The 17,743-nt window shown below is 32.4% G+C and overlaps 2 protein-coding genes across 2 annotated transcripts; both read left to right on the forward strand.

The window, feature by feature from the left end:
* The first annotated feature begins 3,588 nt into the window (after positions 1–3,588).
* LOC111687577 (C3 and PZP-like alpha-2-macroglobulin domain-containing protein 8) lies at positions 3,589–9,762 on the forward strand. Its single transcript, XM_023450018.2, has 9 exons — positions 3,589–3,711; positions 3,810–4,218; positions 4,717–5,528; positions 6,541–6,802; positions 6,862–7,129; positions 7,187–7,274; positions 7,335–8,418; positions 8,674–9,189; positions 9,245–9,762. The coding sequence occupies exons 1-9, from the start codon at positions 3,641–3,643 to the stop codon at positions 9,737–9,739; spliced, it is 4,005 nt and encodes a 1,334-aa protein (XP_023305786.2). The 5' UTR covers positions 3,589–3,640; the 3' UTR covers positions 9,740–9,762.
* Positions 9,763–12,256: 2,494 nt separating this feature from the next.
* LOC111687576 (CD109 antigen-like) lies at positions 12,257–17,415 on the forward strand. Its single transcript, XM_023450017.2, has 8 exons — positions 12,257–12,729; positions 12,790–13,198; positions 13,319–14,133; positions 14,186–14,447; positions 14,509–14,864; positions 14,924–16,007; positions 16,079–16,591; positions 16,658–17,415. Exons 1-8 carry the CDS (start codon positions 12,662–12,664, stop codon positions 17,147–17,149), a joined length of 3,999 nt encoding a protein of 1,332 aa, XP_023305785.2. The 5' UTR covers positions 12,257–12,661; the 3' UTR covers positions 17,150–17,415.
* The last annotated feature ends 328 nt before the right edge of the window (positions 17,416–17,743 follow it).

A 17,743-nucleotide genomic window follows, 5' to 3' on the forward strand; every position in this document is an offset into this window, starting at 1 on the left:
AATTATCTCCAAAATTGCGACCTGTAGTTTGATTATAAGGTTTACAAGCTTTATTCGGGGGTTCAGTTGTATGGGGGCTAGGTGAAATAATGGACCGATGTTTATCATTTTCAATAGGCTTCGTCTATTGTATAATAGAAGATCATGCGCCAGATTTCATTGAATTATCTCCAAAAGTGTGACCTGTAGTTTGATTACAATGTTTACAAGACCTATTCGAGAATACAGTTGTATTGGGGCTAGGTGAAATAATGGACCGATCTTAACCATTTTCAATAGGGACAATAGAAGATCATGTACCAAATTTTATTAAATTATCTTCAAAATTGCGGCCTGCAGTTTGATTACAAGGTTTACATGAACAGACAGACGGACATAGCTAAATCGACTCAGAAAATGATTCTGAGCCGACTGGTATACTTTAATATTATTGTGCGCTACAAACATCAGCACAAACCCAATATACCCTCCCCACTAAAGTGGATTAGGGTATAATAAAACTATGTTTATTGTTTATTTATCATAACTTAAGAAAAAAGTTAAAACAAATTCTAATTGATTTTTTCTATATTTTAACCAAATTTTGTTCAACATCACAGACATTACTATGTAATTGGCAAATGTGCCCCAGGGGCAGTTCCGGAGTTTATTTTAACATTTTTTCGAGCTTCAAATGATGTTATCGAAAAAACTATTATGACTTATTAATATTTTCGCAGACCTTTGAAAAACAATTAATCACGTCCGCCTCCCGTCATGTGTAAAGTTAATATTTCAAACTTTCAGGGATGATAGACAATCGATAAACGAAAACAAAACTTGATAACGTGATAAAATCGATTGTTCGGTTTTCAAGTTATTCCCATTAACAGATGTGCCCCAAATGGTGAATGATCCCCCCTCTACCCTACATACCATACATGGGAGTAGTTAATTATATCGATTAATTAATTGACGATTTCATTAGCATTATTTTGTCTAATGGTAATGGTTTTTAATGAAACGATTTCATTAGTAATTTTTTAAAAATAAATTTTCATTACCATTATTCAATGGATTTTAAAAATGTTCGAACATTAGTTCTAATTTCGAAATTAATTTCGAATATCCGATGTATTGTCATTAGGTGAAATCATGTATGGCAAATTTCTTCACATTCGGATTAGAAAAACTAGTTTTAACAGCTTTAAAAATTTTTCGAACACGAGTTCGAATTTTTGAAATTTTTTTTAGGTTTTTATGACACAGAGATTAATTTAAAAACATAAAAAAAATTTCGAAAATAACTTCGAAATTTCGAACTTAATTTTGAATATTCGAACATATTATTGTATTGTCATCAGATGTACTTATGACTGCAAAATTTCAGCCAATTTGGGCTACGAAAACTGGTTTTAAAAGCTTTCAAACCTCGAATCTTCGAAAAATTTTCCTTAATATATTTTTCGACAATTATAAATACTAATTAAATTTGTTTTTGAAAATTCATTATCAAATTCATTACCATTATCAAAAAAAGTTATAATGAAAAAAATATAATTTTCATTAAATGGTACTTAAAATATTTTTCATTACAATTTTTTTTATAAATGGTAATGAAATTTTAATGCTTAATGAAAAATTCCCATGTATGCTACATACATATATAGTTTGTGAAGAGATTTATATTCTATGTGAAAGCCTGCCGTTTTGGCCTGACCTCAAGTAGTTAATTTCTAACCATAAGGAAAGCTAAAGACGACTACTAGCCACTTTCTCGTGTTTATAAGAAACACTTTATATATGTACATGGCTGACGCCGATATATGTAAATGCTTGATATATGTATAAAAGCTCTGACCATAGTTGCTCAACATTTACTTTATCTCGTACAGAAATTATAGGTTATGTATTGCAGGCAGTGTATTACCATGTGAACAACTTACTATACTCGGGTCCTGGATGTCCTTTGTATTGCCTGTAAGATCATAATAAAATCGAAAGAGGTGGAACATAGATAGTAGGGCCGGATCAAAGAAAATTTTAGGATCAATTTTTAATATAGTTGCATAATGCAACAGTAATGTTTCCTTTTTAAAAATCCCAAATTTCGGCAACATCTGATAATTTTCGGAAATCGGGAGTTTCCGTTTAACATACTTAATGACAATGTTTGGACGGAAGGAAACTTAAAGCATCATAAATATACGTCGTTGAATTTTTAATACATCCTTCTATCTGGAGCCCACTATAGGAGTTCCCATAGGCTTATCGGTCTAAAGATCACAAATTTTGTTAAAGAAAACTTTTTCACGAAAATCTTGCCAACCATTTAGTGTTAACTAACCACCCTTATCGCCAATTATCATTTCACGTGAAATATGTTCCTTTTTCACTTTTTTGGTTTACTAACTTTATGGTCGTGAAAAAAATCCTCTGTTGTGAAATTTGTTGATGAAATTTTGTAAACATTGAACAGCTGTTCCATACAAAATCAACTATTGTGAATGAATTGTCCACAAGAAGTTCACGATAGCAATTATCCCTTAGAGGGAAATGAAAATTTGAAGGGAACAAAATTTTCACTTCTATTGGCGTTATTGGTGAATTTTTATCAGAAATAGTATCAGATTACACCAATAGCAATTTACAATTATTCTTTACTATTATGAACTTTAGAATAACTTACGGAATAGCAGTTCAATAGAGAGTTGGATCCATTATGGATCAATATCTTTTACATTTAAAGATTGAAGTTAGTTTAAATAATTATCATACTAAACCATTCGAAGCGTTTATAAATACCAAATATTTATGTAGATCCATTATGAACTGATCGAATTTTAGAAGTAAAACTTTTATGGAAAATTAGAACAATTTCGTACCGATAATCATACAATTTAGTTCAGAGATTTATGTTTCTAAAGAGGGAGTATATTGGGTTTGTGCTGATGTTTGTAACGCACACTAATATTGGTCCTATACCCACCTTAAAGTCCGTCCGTCTGTCTGTCTGTATGTACATGTAAACTTTGTAATCAAACTACAGGTCGCAATTTTGAGGTTAATTCAGTGAAATTTGGTACATTGTCCCAGGGACGAAGCTTTTTGAAAATGGTTACGATCGGTCCATTATTTCACCCAGCCCCCATACAACTGAACAACCTAATAGTGCTTGTAAACCTTATAATCAAACTACAGGTCGCAATTTTGGAGATAATTCAGTGAAATTTGGCATATGATCTTTTATAGTACCGTAGACCGAAGCGAAGGATCAATTATGAACTGTTACTCCTTGAGCAATAATTCGATGTGTTACAAATAGAATGACTAAATCAATATACCTTTTTTAACAGTGAGTATAAAAATGTCTTTTAATGAGAAATTGTGCATAAAATTATGACCGACCAAAGCCCTTTAGAAATAAAAATTAAAATTATTTTAAAATAATTTTCTTTGACCCAGTGATACATATTCATGATAAGCTATATGTGTTTGTTTTTATTTAAACCCACCTATATACATATATATGTTTATACGTATGTATTGTTTTATTATTATCAGATACGAAAAAAAAAACCGTTTTCAAAAGAATAAATTAATTCAGTACGAAATGTTTATTAAAATCGTCAAGACGTAGCATTTAGAAAACCTAATAAATATGAAACCAGTTTGGCTTCTTCAATACTCCTTTATATTCGTACAACTTTTAACAGTTGTCATCAGTAAAAGGTGTTAAATTTAAGTCACGTGCTACCACTAGATTTTGTTTTTATTCTAAAAATAAATTACATAATTAATTTAAACTATATACATCGTTCCATTTTTAGTTATTATACTATAATCGCACCGGGTACAATTAAATCGAATCGTAAATATCCCGTAACAGTAACACTACATAATGCCGATGAGCCCTGTACGATGCGTGTGACCATTGAGGGTTTATCATTTAACGAGACCAAAGATGTTTATGTGAATCCGCTTGAATCGAAACTAATAGAGTTTATGCCACATAAACTATCGCCAGGTGAATACAAATTAAAAGCGGAAGGTATTTCGGGTTTGATTTTTAAAAATGAAAGTATTTTAAACGTACAGTCCGATTATGGTCCACATATTTATATACAAACTGATAAGGCGATTTATAAACCAAAAGATTTGGTACAATTTCGTGTTGTAATATTGGATGAACATACAAGACCTTTAAAAATAAAGGAACCCATACGTATTGAGATATTGGTGAGTAAAAAAAACTAATGATTTTAAACTCTATTTCTACCTAGCAAAAACTTTCATTATCATATAAGGGGTTAAAATGCTAAAATTTACTTACACAAAAGCATTTTAAGTCATTATTGAACACGGTGATGTCATTGAAGGCAAGTACTTACCACAAGTAATAATAAAAAGTAGTCGTTTTAAATCTCAAGAAAAAAGTATACAGCATCTATAGCTTCACGAATAAAATGACTAATGAATTAGTAAGTATTTATATGACACATTATTAGTAAGTCTTTATAAGACCACCTGTATGTAATCCAGACGATATGTAGTAGTCATTGAAAAGTATGTTGTTAGGTAAGTAATTACAATTGAAAGTTATTACCTAATTTTTGCTGGGCATCTTTCCATCTCTGACAATCTTTTAACTATTGGAAAAGTTTGAAAAAAGAGAAATAATGGAGCATTTTCAATCTTGAATGATTAGTTAACTGAAAATTGTCTCTTGTTTTCCAGGATAATCTTGATAATCGTGTCAAACAATTTAAAGACATATCGCTTCAAAAAGGTGTATATACAGGACAATTTCCCCTATCTGAATATCCAGTTTTAGGTCTTTGGAAAATTAAAGTTATAATAAGCGGAAAATATGCTTACTCCCATTACAAAACCATAACAGTTCAAAAATATGTTTTACCAAAATTCAGTATTCACATAAAATCTCCCGAAAATATATTACGTGAAGATGGTAGTCTTAAAGTTGGCTTTTATGGTAAATATACTTACGACAAATATGTGGCAGGATATGCCAGAATTGAATTATGGGATAACTGGAATGGCAAACTTCTGGAAACAAAACAACTCGAGGTGGAAAGTGTAGGATTTGTAGAGTTTCATTTTGATACAACAAAAGATTATAAAAGTTTTAAAATAGAAGTACAATTTACCGAAAATTTAACGGGCATAATGCAAAGTGAAAAACGTTATGTGAATATAAAAAATCAAAAATATAATATTAGAATACCAAAAGAAGAAATCGAATTTCGTAATAATAAACCATATCGTTTGAAAGCTCATGTTGAGCATTGGTCGGGTGCAGCTGTATTGGATCGTGAGACAAAGGTTGTAATGAAACATGGCAATAAACTATATGAATCGTATTTAGATGGTTTTGGGGTGGCATCGTTTGATTTTGATCATAAATCTATGTCGGATCATTTATTTACATATAAAGATTCACAAGAAAAATTCCCGAATATTTTGTCGCATGAAAGTTTAAAGCTTAACGAGACTGAATACTATTGTCGTTTGAAATTGCTTGGAGAAGGGTAAGTTTATATAATTATTAATGCAGACAAAGTAATAATTAAGATATTATAGTCGGGCGAAGCCGATCATACCATTTACAAAAATGAAGTCGAATTTAGTTTTCTTAATAAAGCATTTAAGTTAAATTACGCCCTGCCTCAGATATACTTAAGCCACATTATTGTTGAACAAAATTGTGGACATTTAAGTCAAATTTTGAATGGGACTTTTTATAGGGGCTAGGGTCCAATGAGTCCCTATAATACTAAAGTTCATGAGAATCATCAAAGCTTGTATGGAACTTGGTTTTGCAGGTTTTTGTCGAGATACGAGTATATTAAAGACCGATGTTAACCATATGCCAAATTAAATTTCATTGAATTATCTCCAAAATTGGAGGCTAGGTCTTCGAATTTCATTAAATTATTTTCAAAATTACGATCTGTAGATTTATTATGGACGGACGGACATAGCTAAATTGACTCCTAAAATGATTCTGATGAATGATGATTCCAATTGGTATACTTTATGGTGGGTATAGGACCAATATTATTGTGCGTTACAAACATCAGCGGAAGCCCGATATACCCTCCCCACTAAAGTGGTGTAGGGTATAAATAGTCTTTAAATCAGAGTAAACTTTTCCAAAGGTTTGATCTTCGCTGAATCTGAATTAAGTTCGAGCTTTTACCCTACACCACTATAGTGGGGAGGGTATTATGCGTTTGTGCTGCAAAAATATTGGTCCTAGCTAGACCCAACTTAAAGTATACCAATTGGCTTAGAATCACTTTCTCAGTCGATTTTGCTATGCCCGTCTGTCCGGCCGTCCGTTTGTGCGCACGCTCCAATGAAACTATAGTCCGAGGGTCTAAAATTTTTTGGATCTTTTTGAGATATTTTCGAGTCTAACAAAAGTAGAAATTCTAAAGTCAGATACAAATGCAGCGCAACTCAAATCAAACTCTAGTTCGAGAATCTCAAATTTTTCCATTCATTTTTATTTAATAATCGTTTAAAAATCTATCTCAGTCCACGTCTAGGTAAAACTATTGAAATCGAAATAAGTTCCATCGAAAAGATACCCTATTTTGTGTATACAATAATGGGTCATGCAACGATTGTACACATGGAACTGATCAAGGTAGCAGCAAATCAAAAATCATTTATTATTCGCATAACACCATCCATTGAAATGATACCCACATCGTTTATATATGTTCACTATATACAAAATGGCAACTTAAGATATGAGGAATTAGAGCTTAAATTTCCTCATGAATTTGAAAATCAGGTAAAGATAAGAAAATTCTCCAGTGATATGAATAGAATTAAACTACAGCTTTATAACAGATATCACTTTTAGCTGCCACAGAAGTAGTACCTGGCAAAGAGGTTACAATCGAAATAAAAGCTGAACCCAACTCATATGTTAGTATATTGGCAGTAGATTTAAGTGTTTTTCTACTGGACCCGAGTTATGATTTGAAAAAACATGAAATACTTTTAGAATTGGCCAATGATCTATCGTATACGAATAGAGCAGTAGTCATATATCCGGGTATTATATCCGGCCTAATAACCTTAACCAATGCACATTATCCATACTCTAGTACTCTTCGTAAGTTGTTTCTTAAAAAAATCCTGTAACAGTGAATATTTCTTAACTTTTTTACAGCCGGCACTGAGTTTAGACCTGCTAGCAGTTTTCCTCCTAAGTTTCGTAGTAAATTTCCGGAAACATGGATCTTTCAAAATTTGGAAATGTAATAATGGACCCTTATACTGAAAATGTGTATTTCTAAATCTTCTCTTTAATATTTCAGTCATGACAGCAGTACCCAGTTAACTTTACAAATACCCGATACTATAACTACTTGGCGTATTACGGCATTTTCAAATAATGATATTAAGGGATTTGGTATAGTCAATGAACCCACTGATATTACCACCATTAAGTCATTTTTCATAACCCTTAACTTACCATACTCTGTAAAACGTGGTGAAATTGTTGCTATACCCATAATAATTTTCAATTATCATGAACAATCTCTGGACACTGAAATTGTTATGTATAATGATAATCAAGAGTTCTATTTTATGGAATCAAATTTACAGGAAGCCGAGAAATCCGAAGATGATCGAAAACAAATAAAGCAATTGCTGGTTTCGGCAGAAGGTGGTAAAACTGTTACATTTTATATAAATCCCATACAATTGGGTGAAATAGACCTAAAAATTTCTGCCACGAATTCTCTATTTACCGATGCTATTGTGAAAAAACTTAAAGTGGAACCAGAAGGTGTAATAAAATATCACAATAAAGCCATGTACTTAAGTGTGCCACCCGATGGAACGCTTTCATCATTCTTTTTGCTGCTATTTCCCGAGGAAAAAGTTCCCGATTCAGAATATATCACTTTATCGGTAGGTGGTGATTACTTAGTGCCAACTTTAGATAATTTGCAAGATTTAGTTAATTTACCCTCGGGTTGTGGTGAACAGAATATGGTGAACTTGGCTCCCAATATTTTAATATTACATTACCTAAAGATCAACGGTAAATTGGGAAAGGAAAAGGAGCTGGTCAGAAAACTGCGCTCATTTATCGATATGGGTTATCAACAACAGTTATCGTTTCGTCATACAAATGGTGGTTATAGTGTTTTTGGTGAGAGATCAGACCGTGAGCCCAGTACTTGGCTTACGGCGTATGTTGTACGTTTTCTCATAAAATCCGCCAGAATTGCTCCCGTTGAAACGCGTATTATAGAAAAGGATTTGGATTATTTGGCGAATCAACAAGTGCCAAACGGAGCATTTCTACGTAAGGGTTATCTATTTAGTCCCACACATCAGAATCAATATGGACTAACGGCATTTGTGTTGTTGAGCTTTTTGGAAGATCGTGTAAGTATCGAGGCTTTGTCGAATCTCATATATATAACGTTGTTGCAAACTTAAAGTAAGTCTAAGACCACTTGGGACATTGTCGATCGATCCGTTCCGAACGTATAAAAATTGTCCATCCTATTCTGCATAAAAAATAGATCCCGATTTCTTAAAATTTAAAATATTAATTCGAGATTAATCTTGATTATACGCAATGATGCCAGATTCAAAATCATATTAATATTTTCAATAAAACTTCTTATACATTTTCAGAAATATGCTCTTAAATATCAAAATACCATTCAAAAAGGTTTAGAGTTTCTCAATTTTAATTTAAATCATATTAAAGACGTCTATGCTCTTTCCATTGTGGCGTGTGCTCTGAAAATGGCCAAAAATAATAACGCTGATAGTGTCATAGAGAAATTAAAACAACAAAGTAAAACCGATGTCAATGGTCTCATGTGGTGGTCGGGTGGTGATAGAAATACAGCAAATGATGTTGAGATAACAGCTTATGCTCTAATGGCCCTAGTGGAAACACCAGGCGATCATAGTCCCATACTAAAATGGTTAATACAACAACGTAATGCTCAAGGTGGTTTTAAGTCGACACAGGATACGGTGGTGGGTCTTCAGGCATTGGTGAAATTTTCTGAAAAATATAAAAATCTTAATAACGTTAATTTGACTGTACGTTATCATGCGCAAGATCAAGAAGGAATTGATATGCAGTACAGAGATTTTAAAGTGGAACCGGATAATGCTCTAATATTACAACAACATGAGGTAAAAGTTTTCGTTTCTTCTATAACAATCAATAATTATTTACTTTGGATTTCAGTTACCCAAATCCACGCGTCATATAAGTTTCGAGGTTAAAGGTACTGGACAATCTCTAATACAGCTTTCCTATCAATACAACATAATTGAAGTAACTCAGTTTCGTCACTTTCTAATAAATCCCAAAGTAAAATTGCTAAATCCTCATGAATTGGAGTTAGAAATTTGTTTTACTTATCAAATGCCCTCAGAATTGACAAATACTAAAACTAATATGGTTATAATGGAAGTAAATTTACCTTCAGGTTTTCGTTCAGATGCCGCAACGGAATTCGATATTGACGACAATGAATCCATACAAAGAATCGAATCGAAAAATTCCGATTCCACAATAATTTTATATTTCGATAATTTGTTGGCAAATGTTGAGAATTGTTTGAAAGTTGCAGCCGAAAAAATAAGTGATGTAATTAAACCAAAACCTGCTGCTATAATTGTTTATGATTATTATAATTTAAGTCGTTCTAATACACAATTTTATAATGTTGAAATATAAATTAAAAGTGTTTTTTCTTATCTCAAAAAGATGGTGTCATTCAGTTTGTAGCCATTTCCGTCCGTCTGTCTGATTCGGAACGGAAAGAGCTAGGGAGCTAAATTTTCCACAAATGCATGTTTTATGCCCTACACCACTTTTGTAGGAAGAGTATGTTGGGTTTGTGCTGATGTATGTTACACATTGAAATATTAATTCTATACCCACCTTAAAGTATTCCAATCGGCTCAGAATCGTTTTCTGAATCGATTTAGCTATATCCGTCCGTCTGTCTGTCCATGTAAACCTTGTAATCAAACTATAGGTCGCAATTGATAAAACTTCAGGCCAAAAAAAAGAAGCCTTTTGAAAATGGTTAAAATCGGTTCATTATTTTACCTTACAACCGTATCCCCCAAAAAGGGTTTTTGAGTCCATAATAATGTCATATAGTCTAGTAATTCTACCAAAATTAGTACAACTTAGTTTTGTGTAAGACTGAATGTTATCGTAATGATCGGGCGGCATTTGACAAAGTCCCCTTCAGAAATGATTTAGAAATCAATAAACGCAAATAGGAATTAAAGCTAAAAACCATTTAAAGGCTTTATTATTAAAAAATAATCCACATTTTTACTTACTATTAACTGGTAGGGTATCATATGTTCGGTCAGGCCCTACTATATATACTTACTTGTTTTGATATTGAATATGTTAGTTGTACGTTTTCGGAGAGCCCCCATACAAGTGGCCCCGCGAAAAACAGCTTAAATATCTAACCGCCATATAAAGTCCCTTTCAGAAAACGACATTAACGGACATTCCTACCTCAACATTAGTAAGTTTCTTATGAGCCAAATTCTCTTTACCAAATTTTAAGTCGATCGGTCTAAATTTGACAGTACCCCTCAAATGAGGTCCCCTTTAGAACATGACGTTAAATCTCATTCCTGTTTTAAAAGAAGAACAAGTATAACGATGAAAATCTAAACAAATAAGTTATGTACCAGCACAAATCTCTCTAACTTATAAAGGTCCCCGTTACGCCCATTACTAGTTTATAAATACGTCTGACATTTCTCTTGTTTAGGTCCCTGTGTAAAGGGACTTTATGGAAATTAACAAGCAGTTATGCTTGCCAGAACGAGATATGCTCTTGATATTACCAACGCTGATCCAGTAGCAACCCTGTTAGTTTTTATCCAGAGTAGTATCCTTAGATTATATCTTCAAAAGGCTGAATATAGGTGGAATAACCTAGATGCATGTAAAGGGGCCAAGATTTTGTGTCCATCCTTCAATGAGAAACGCAAAAAACTTATAAATCGAAGTTGACGGGCTATATCGAGACTGATAATAACAGGACACTGGGTTATAGGCAGACATGCAAGTCGGCTTGGGCTACTATTCAATGAACACTGTTGCAGTTGTAACGACAGGGAAAAAGGGAAAATGGTCTTCCCCCTTCACTGCAAATGTTAAGCTTTTTTCGCTGAAAGAAACTGTTCTCTTAAAAATTACTTCATATATAACCATGGTGATATATCTGGATACCGTGAGATTTCTAATAGGATGTCTGATATGGTTCTTATACTATGCAATACTACATCTGACGAGCGGAGTGGTTCGGTTAAAACAGAGTCTCTTCGACACTACTTGTTTGTTCGCGTGTAGTGAACTACTACTTTAAGCAACCATTCAAACCCAGCGAAAAAGAAATAAAATTTACTCCATAGAAGTACTGAAAAACAACTGAAGAAGTTATGATTTCAACATAGGCTTGTTTTAGGAGGGATGTTCTTTTTTATTTGATTCCAAAGTCATTCTCAGGAAATAATTTTAATGTTCTCTTTTTGAAAGTTATTAGGAAGTGAATATTCACTATTTTGTTGCCGATTACTCCCGAGTGGTCTGGCACTCATGTGATGTAAAATTAGACATTGGGAGAGTATACGATTTTAAATTTAACTTTATCATCTGATATGGCTCAGTGGACTTCTCTTATTAATCAATTTACGCATTCCCTTATGTTTTAGGCTTCTGCTTGGCAGCTGATTAATTAGGTAATTGATGTTTCTGGGTCTTCAATAGAGTATTGCATGGCTAATATAGAATTCCAGGGAAAGGATTTTTCATTTTCCCTTATCTCTTCATCATGCATTATGAAGAGATTCTATATAACAAAGTAATATGATCGTTTTAAAAAATTGTACATACCAAGGCCGTGGCCTTTGTAGATACACCACGTGATTTGATATTTAAACTCGACATTATTTCAGCATGTGAAAATGTGATTCAAAAGAAACTAATCCTATTAAAAGTAACAGAATTATTTTCCTCTTTCCTTCCATACCACTGTGCAATTTTAAAATTTAAAGTCTTTTAACTATTCGATTGTCTCAGTGTATTGATTTTGTTTATTATTTGACATGTTCTTTTCAGACAATTAGTGTAAATGACTAGTCGTGTGAATATTTAAAAACCTGTTTAATTTGATTAGAATAAAGCGAGGTCTTTAGTTATTAGCGCGATTTAATCGTTTACTAGAATTGTATTATATTGATATTGCCATGAGCATTTGAGAATGTGGGGCTTGCATCAAATATGAAATGAAGCTCATGAAATCTGGTAAAATTTTTAGTGGTCTTAGAACTTGTTTTAAACAATGGAGCGATAGAGTTACAAACACAATGTCAAAACATACGATCACACATTTTATAGGTAGGTAGGTTTTAAAACATGATAACTGATTCAGAAGATCTCGATATATTTGTTTAATTAAATATTTACCTGCATTGCTTTTTTTTTAATCATCAGACACTTTCTTTGTTTCTGTCAATAAGTTTAGTTATTTAATCGAAATGATAATAAACAGTCTTTAGAAACGGCTTAAATAATTATTATATATTTGTTTCAAAAAAAAAAAAAAAAATTAAGTTAAATATGAAACGCCATTTACTTGATAAAATCCTACTAATGCAATGTATAGCTTTAGCTGTAAATGCTGAAAGGTATCGTATTTGGTATATTTAGTTGGATTATGTTTTAATTTGCAAAATTCAATTTAACAGTTACTACTCCATTAATGCACCCGGTGTTATAAAATCAAATCGTAAATATTCCGTTTTTGTTGCTCTCCATGACGCCAGTGGACCATGTTCTATACGTATTGCCATCGAGGGACCCAGTTTGAATGAGTTTAAAGATGTAAATTTAAAACCATACGAAACGCAATTAATAGATTTTTTACCCAAAAAACTTTTACATGGAATTTATAAACTAAAAGCTGAAGGCTTATCCGGTTTGATTTTTAAAAACGAAAGTACTTTAAACGCTTATCCAGAGTATGGTCCAAAAATTTACATACAAACTGATAAGGCCATTTATAAACCACAAGATATAGTTAATTTTCGAGTTTTGATTTTGGATGAACATACAAGACCGTTAAATATAAGCGATCCCGTAAGCATAGAAATATTGGTGAGTTTTATGTTAAAATAAAATCGAAAAGACTTATTGGTTTTATATATCGTCTGGATATATCATATATCTATTCGGTTTTATATGTAACTAATAAATTTTCTTTATACTATATTTTAGGATGCGGAGAAAAATCGCGTTAAACTATTTAATAACATAACGCTTACACATGGCGTTTTTACCGGATATTTCAAATTGTCCAAATATCCCTTATTAGGTCAATGGGATATTAAAGCAGTTCTAGGTGGAAAATACGATTATTCCCACTTTAAAAGCATAACAATTTTAGACTACGTTTTACCCAAATTCAGTGTATACCTTAAAACTCCAACGAATGTTGTCCTAGAGGATGGTTATATTAAAGTAGTGATCTTTGGAAAATATACATTTGACAAACATGTAGAAGGTAATGATACAGTGGAATTATGGAATGATGACGTACTTCTACAAACCAAACATATTGATATAGAAAATTTAAGTTTTGTCGAGTTCAATATTAAGAATGAAACGAATCTTAATGATACCAACACTCTAAAGGTCGAGGCAAAACTAACCGATAAGCAGACGGGTAGAACTGAGGAAGAAAAGAAAAATATAAATTTACATAATCAACGATATAATATTGATATACCATATGAGGAAATAGAATTTGAAAATAATAAACCTTATCGCCTGAGTGTTTATGTTAAACATTGGTCGGGAGCAGCAGTTTTAGATCACACTACGCCAGTTATCATGGAGCATGGCAGTAAAAAGTATGAATCATTTTTGGATGAAAACGGTGTAGCAACATTTGAATTTGAACACGATCCAAATGCCAATCATTTGTTTAAATTCAAAGATTCCAAAGAAGAATTATACAACATTTACACAAGTGAAAATTTAATGTTAAATAACAGAGAATACTATTGTCGTCTTAAGCTGCTAGATCAAAAGTAAGAATAAGTTTAAGATTTAAAGAACTTTTAATAAATCATTTAATTTCAGACTTAAACTTGGAAAACCTGTTCAAATTGAGGTCAGCTCTATTGTCAACCTGCCTTATTTGATGTACACGATAATGGGTCATGCAAGTCTCATAAGAACGCAGCATATAAAAGTACCACCCAATCAAAAGTCACATATCATTACTATTACACCCACAATTGAAATGATACCCAGTTCCTTTATTTATGTGTATTACGTTCACAAAGGTAATTTACATTATGAAGAGATGCTCTTGAGATTTCCCCATGAATTCGAAAATCAGGTATTATTTTAGAACCATTAACAATTTAAAAGTACATATCAGTAATTAGTTCCATTAATAGATTACACTGTCAGCACCTAAAAAAGTCAAGCCTGGTTCAGAGGTAACAATTGCTATAAATGCACAACCCAAGTCGTATGTCAGTATATTGGCAGTGGATTTGGCTGTATATTTATTGGATAATTCATACGACTTAGATAGGAACGACATTCTGGATGAGTTGAATCATGAAATTTCATATACTCCCATACCGGCTTTGGTATATCCCGGTTTAACGTCTGGACTGGTGACTTTAACAAATGCTCATTATCCATTTGAAATGTTGACAGTCAGAGTGTCACCAGTAATTCAAAAACCATATTCACTTCGTTTTCGTCAAAAATTTCCAGAGACCTGGATATTTGATAACTTTTTAATGTAAGTAATTTTTCTTTAATAATTTCTAAATTGAAAATATCAAAACACTTTCGCTACAGCAACGAAACCGATACCAAATTAACACTTCAAATACCGGATGCCATAACTACATGGCGCATAACGGCATTTTCAAATAATGATATTTTAGGATTTGGTATAGTAAATGGACCCACAGATATTACAACCATACAAAACTTTTTCATATCGCTTAATCTACCAAACTCAGTGAAACGTGGTGAAATTGTCACGATACCTGTAACAATATATAATTATTCTAATCAGACACTTGACACAGAAGTAATGCTACACAACAATGATGGAGAGTTTGATTTTATGGAATCAACAATACAGGGTGTTGAGAAATCAAATGATGATCAACAACAAATGAAATTAATTACAGTGCCGGAGGACAAAGCCAAGACAGTGAAATTTATTATATATCCCATAAAAACAGGAGAAATAAGTCTTAAAGTTACAGCCTCAAGTTCCATGAATTCGGATGCTGTTCTGCAGAAACTTAAAGTTGAACCAGAAGGTGTACCTAAACAAATTAATCAAGCTTCATATTTAAGTATTCCGGCCGGGGAGAAAATATCATCATCTTTTAGTATCAAAGAGCCCTTAGATAGTGTACCCGATTCCGATTATATAACATTTTCTGTGGGTGGTCATTATCTAGTGCCCACAGTGGAGAATTTCAATGATCTAATACAAATGCCCACTGGCTGTGGTGAACAAAATATGGTCAATTTTGCTCCTGAAATCTTAATTTTACAATATCTTAAAGCAAATGACAAACTAACGAAAGAGAAGGGTTTAGTGGAAAGTTTACGTTCATCAATTGAAGTTGCTTACCAACAACAATTGTCATTTCGTCATGAAAATGGTGGTTACAGCGTCTTTGGCATGGAAACCGATGAAGAACCCAATACTTGGTTAACCGCCTATGTGGTGCGTTACTTTATTAAAGCTTCGCAATTTATATCGATTGAAACAAAAGTAATTGACTCAGCTTTGGAATATTTGTCCGGTCAACAAAAATCCAATGGAGAGTTTCCCTATACAGGATATTTATTAAATCCAAAACATAAAAATGCATATGGACTTACTGCTTTTATACTGTTGGCGTTTTTAGAAAATGAAGTAAATATATAAATGATTTTGATCAATTCCTAAATATATGAGAAATTTTTTATGTCTTTTTTAAATTTCAGAAATATGCTACGCAATATGCAAAGAATATACAAAGTGGAGTAGAATTCCTAACTTCAAACTTGAACAACACCCAGGATATTTATGCCTTATCATTGATAGCAACTGCTATTAAACGTGCTAAGCATCCCAGTGCCCGATCTTTAATAAACAAATTAAATCCACTTTGTAAAGAGCATAACGGTCTCAAGTGGTGGTCGGCAAATGATCAAAACTTGGCCGATGATATTGAAATTACATCGTACTCAGCAATGGCTCTGCTGGAAACTCCCGGAGATCATACTTCAATCTTAAAGTGGCTGATAGAACAACGTAATGCTAATGGAGGTTTTACGTCTTCTTATGATACTGTCGTGGGCATGGAAGCCTTAGTGAAGTTTTCTGATGTATATAAAAATCTTAAAAATGTAAATTTAAAGATTTCTTATAGTGCCACAGATCGGAATGGCACTGAAGTGGCAAAGGATGTGTTCAGAGTAAATTCCAACACTTTGCTAGATTTGCATGTAATTGAGGTATTTATTAAATTACATGGTCTGTTTATCAAGTTTCCCTAAAGAAATTTTTATTTAATTTTTCAGTTACCACAATCTACACGTCATATTACTTTCGAAATGGAGGGTAATGGTGCCTCATTGGTGCAACTCAATCATCAGTATAATATTTTAAATATGGAAGAATTTAAACATTTTGATATTCAACCTAAAACAATATTTAAAAATGATGAAGAAATGAATTTGGAAGTTTGTTTCACTTATCATGACGATTCGAATATGCTAAATGAAATCACCACCAACATGATTATAATGGAAGCAAATTTACCCTCCGGTTTCAAAACTAATGCAGAGAAGGAAATGGTTTTAAGAGAAAACAATATTGTCCAAAAAATCGATTCTAAAAATTCAGAATCTAAAATTATTTTATATTTAGATAAATTACAGTCGAAGAGTAATCACTGTCTAGAAATTTTTGCAGATAGAACCAATGAAATATTAATGCCAAAACCGGCTGCAATTATAATGTATGATTATTATAACTTAAGTCGTTCGAATACAAAATTTTATAGTTTGTAAATAAAGTTTGAAACGATTTTTTTTTTTGGGTAAATGAAACTGAAAGTATGAAAAATTTTACAATGATGGGTATAATAATATCGGACAGATGTTCGCGGCGACCTTACAAAACAGCTGCTTATTCTTTGATCAACATGTTTTAAAAGTTTTTAGCAAAATGTCTGAATTATCTCGTAATTAATATCACGAATTTTAAATTTGAAGGTTATTATTTATATGATTGGTTCTGTATATATTAATTTCATTTATTGTTTAACTTGTTCTATCCCAACAATTGCTGTAAATAATTAGTCGTGTTAATAAAAACCAGTTTTATTAAGGTGTGGTTGGTTTGTTAAGGTGATATATACTGCATACAAACAGCCAAGTAGAGTCGAAGGGACTCTGTTTTGACAGGACCACTTTACTCGTCAGATGTTGTATGGTTTGATATTAGATCTAACCTGTTGCCGTGAGAAATCTCTATATGTCATTAAGTTTAGAAACAGATATTTCTCCATAATTGGATACGAAGTAACTGCAAGAAAAACTGTTTCTCATAGCGGCTAGAGTATTAATAGAGAAGATGGAAGACCGTTTCAAATTTTCGCTTGT

Source organism: Lucilia cuprina, chromosome 2 (assembly GCF_022045245.1).
Source record: "Lucilia cuprina isolate Lc7/37 chromosome 2, ASM2204524v1, whole genome shotgun sequence".
NCBI classification, from domain to species: domain Eukaryota; kingdom Metazoa; phylum Arthropoda; class Insecta; order Diptera; family Calliphoridae; genus Lucilia; species Lucilia cuprina.

Excerpts from the sequence above, each read along its gene's own strand:
- LOC111687577 (XM_023450018.2), top strand. The coding sequence starts at position 3,641 with ATGAAACCAGTTTGGCTTCTTCAATACTCCTTTATATTCGTACAACTT. Across the intron at positions 3,712-3,809 it reads ACAGTTGTCATCAGTAAAAG|TTATTATACTATAATCGCAC; the intron begins GTGTTAAATTTA and ends TTCCATTTTTAG. Across the intron at positions 7,275-7,334 it reads ATCTTTCAAAATTTGGAAAT|TCATGACAGCAGTACCCAGT; the intron begins GTAATAATGGAC and ends TTAATATTTCAG.
- LOC111687576 (XM_023450017.2), top strand. The coding sequence starts at position 12,662 with ATGAAACGCCATTTACTTGATAAAATCCTACTAATGCAATGTATAGCT. Across the intron at positions 14,865-14,923 it reads ATATTTGATAACTTTTTAAT|CAACGAAACCGATACCAAAT; the intron begins GTAAGTAATTTT and ends CTTTCGCTACAG. Across the intron at positions 16,008-16,078 it reads TGGCGTTTTTAGAAAATGAA|AAATATGCTACGCAATATGC; the intron begins GTAAATATATAA and ends TTTAAATTTCAG.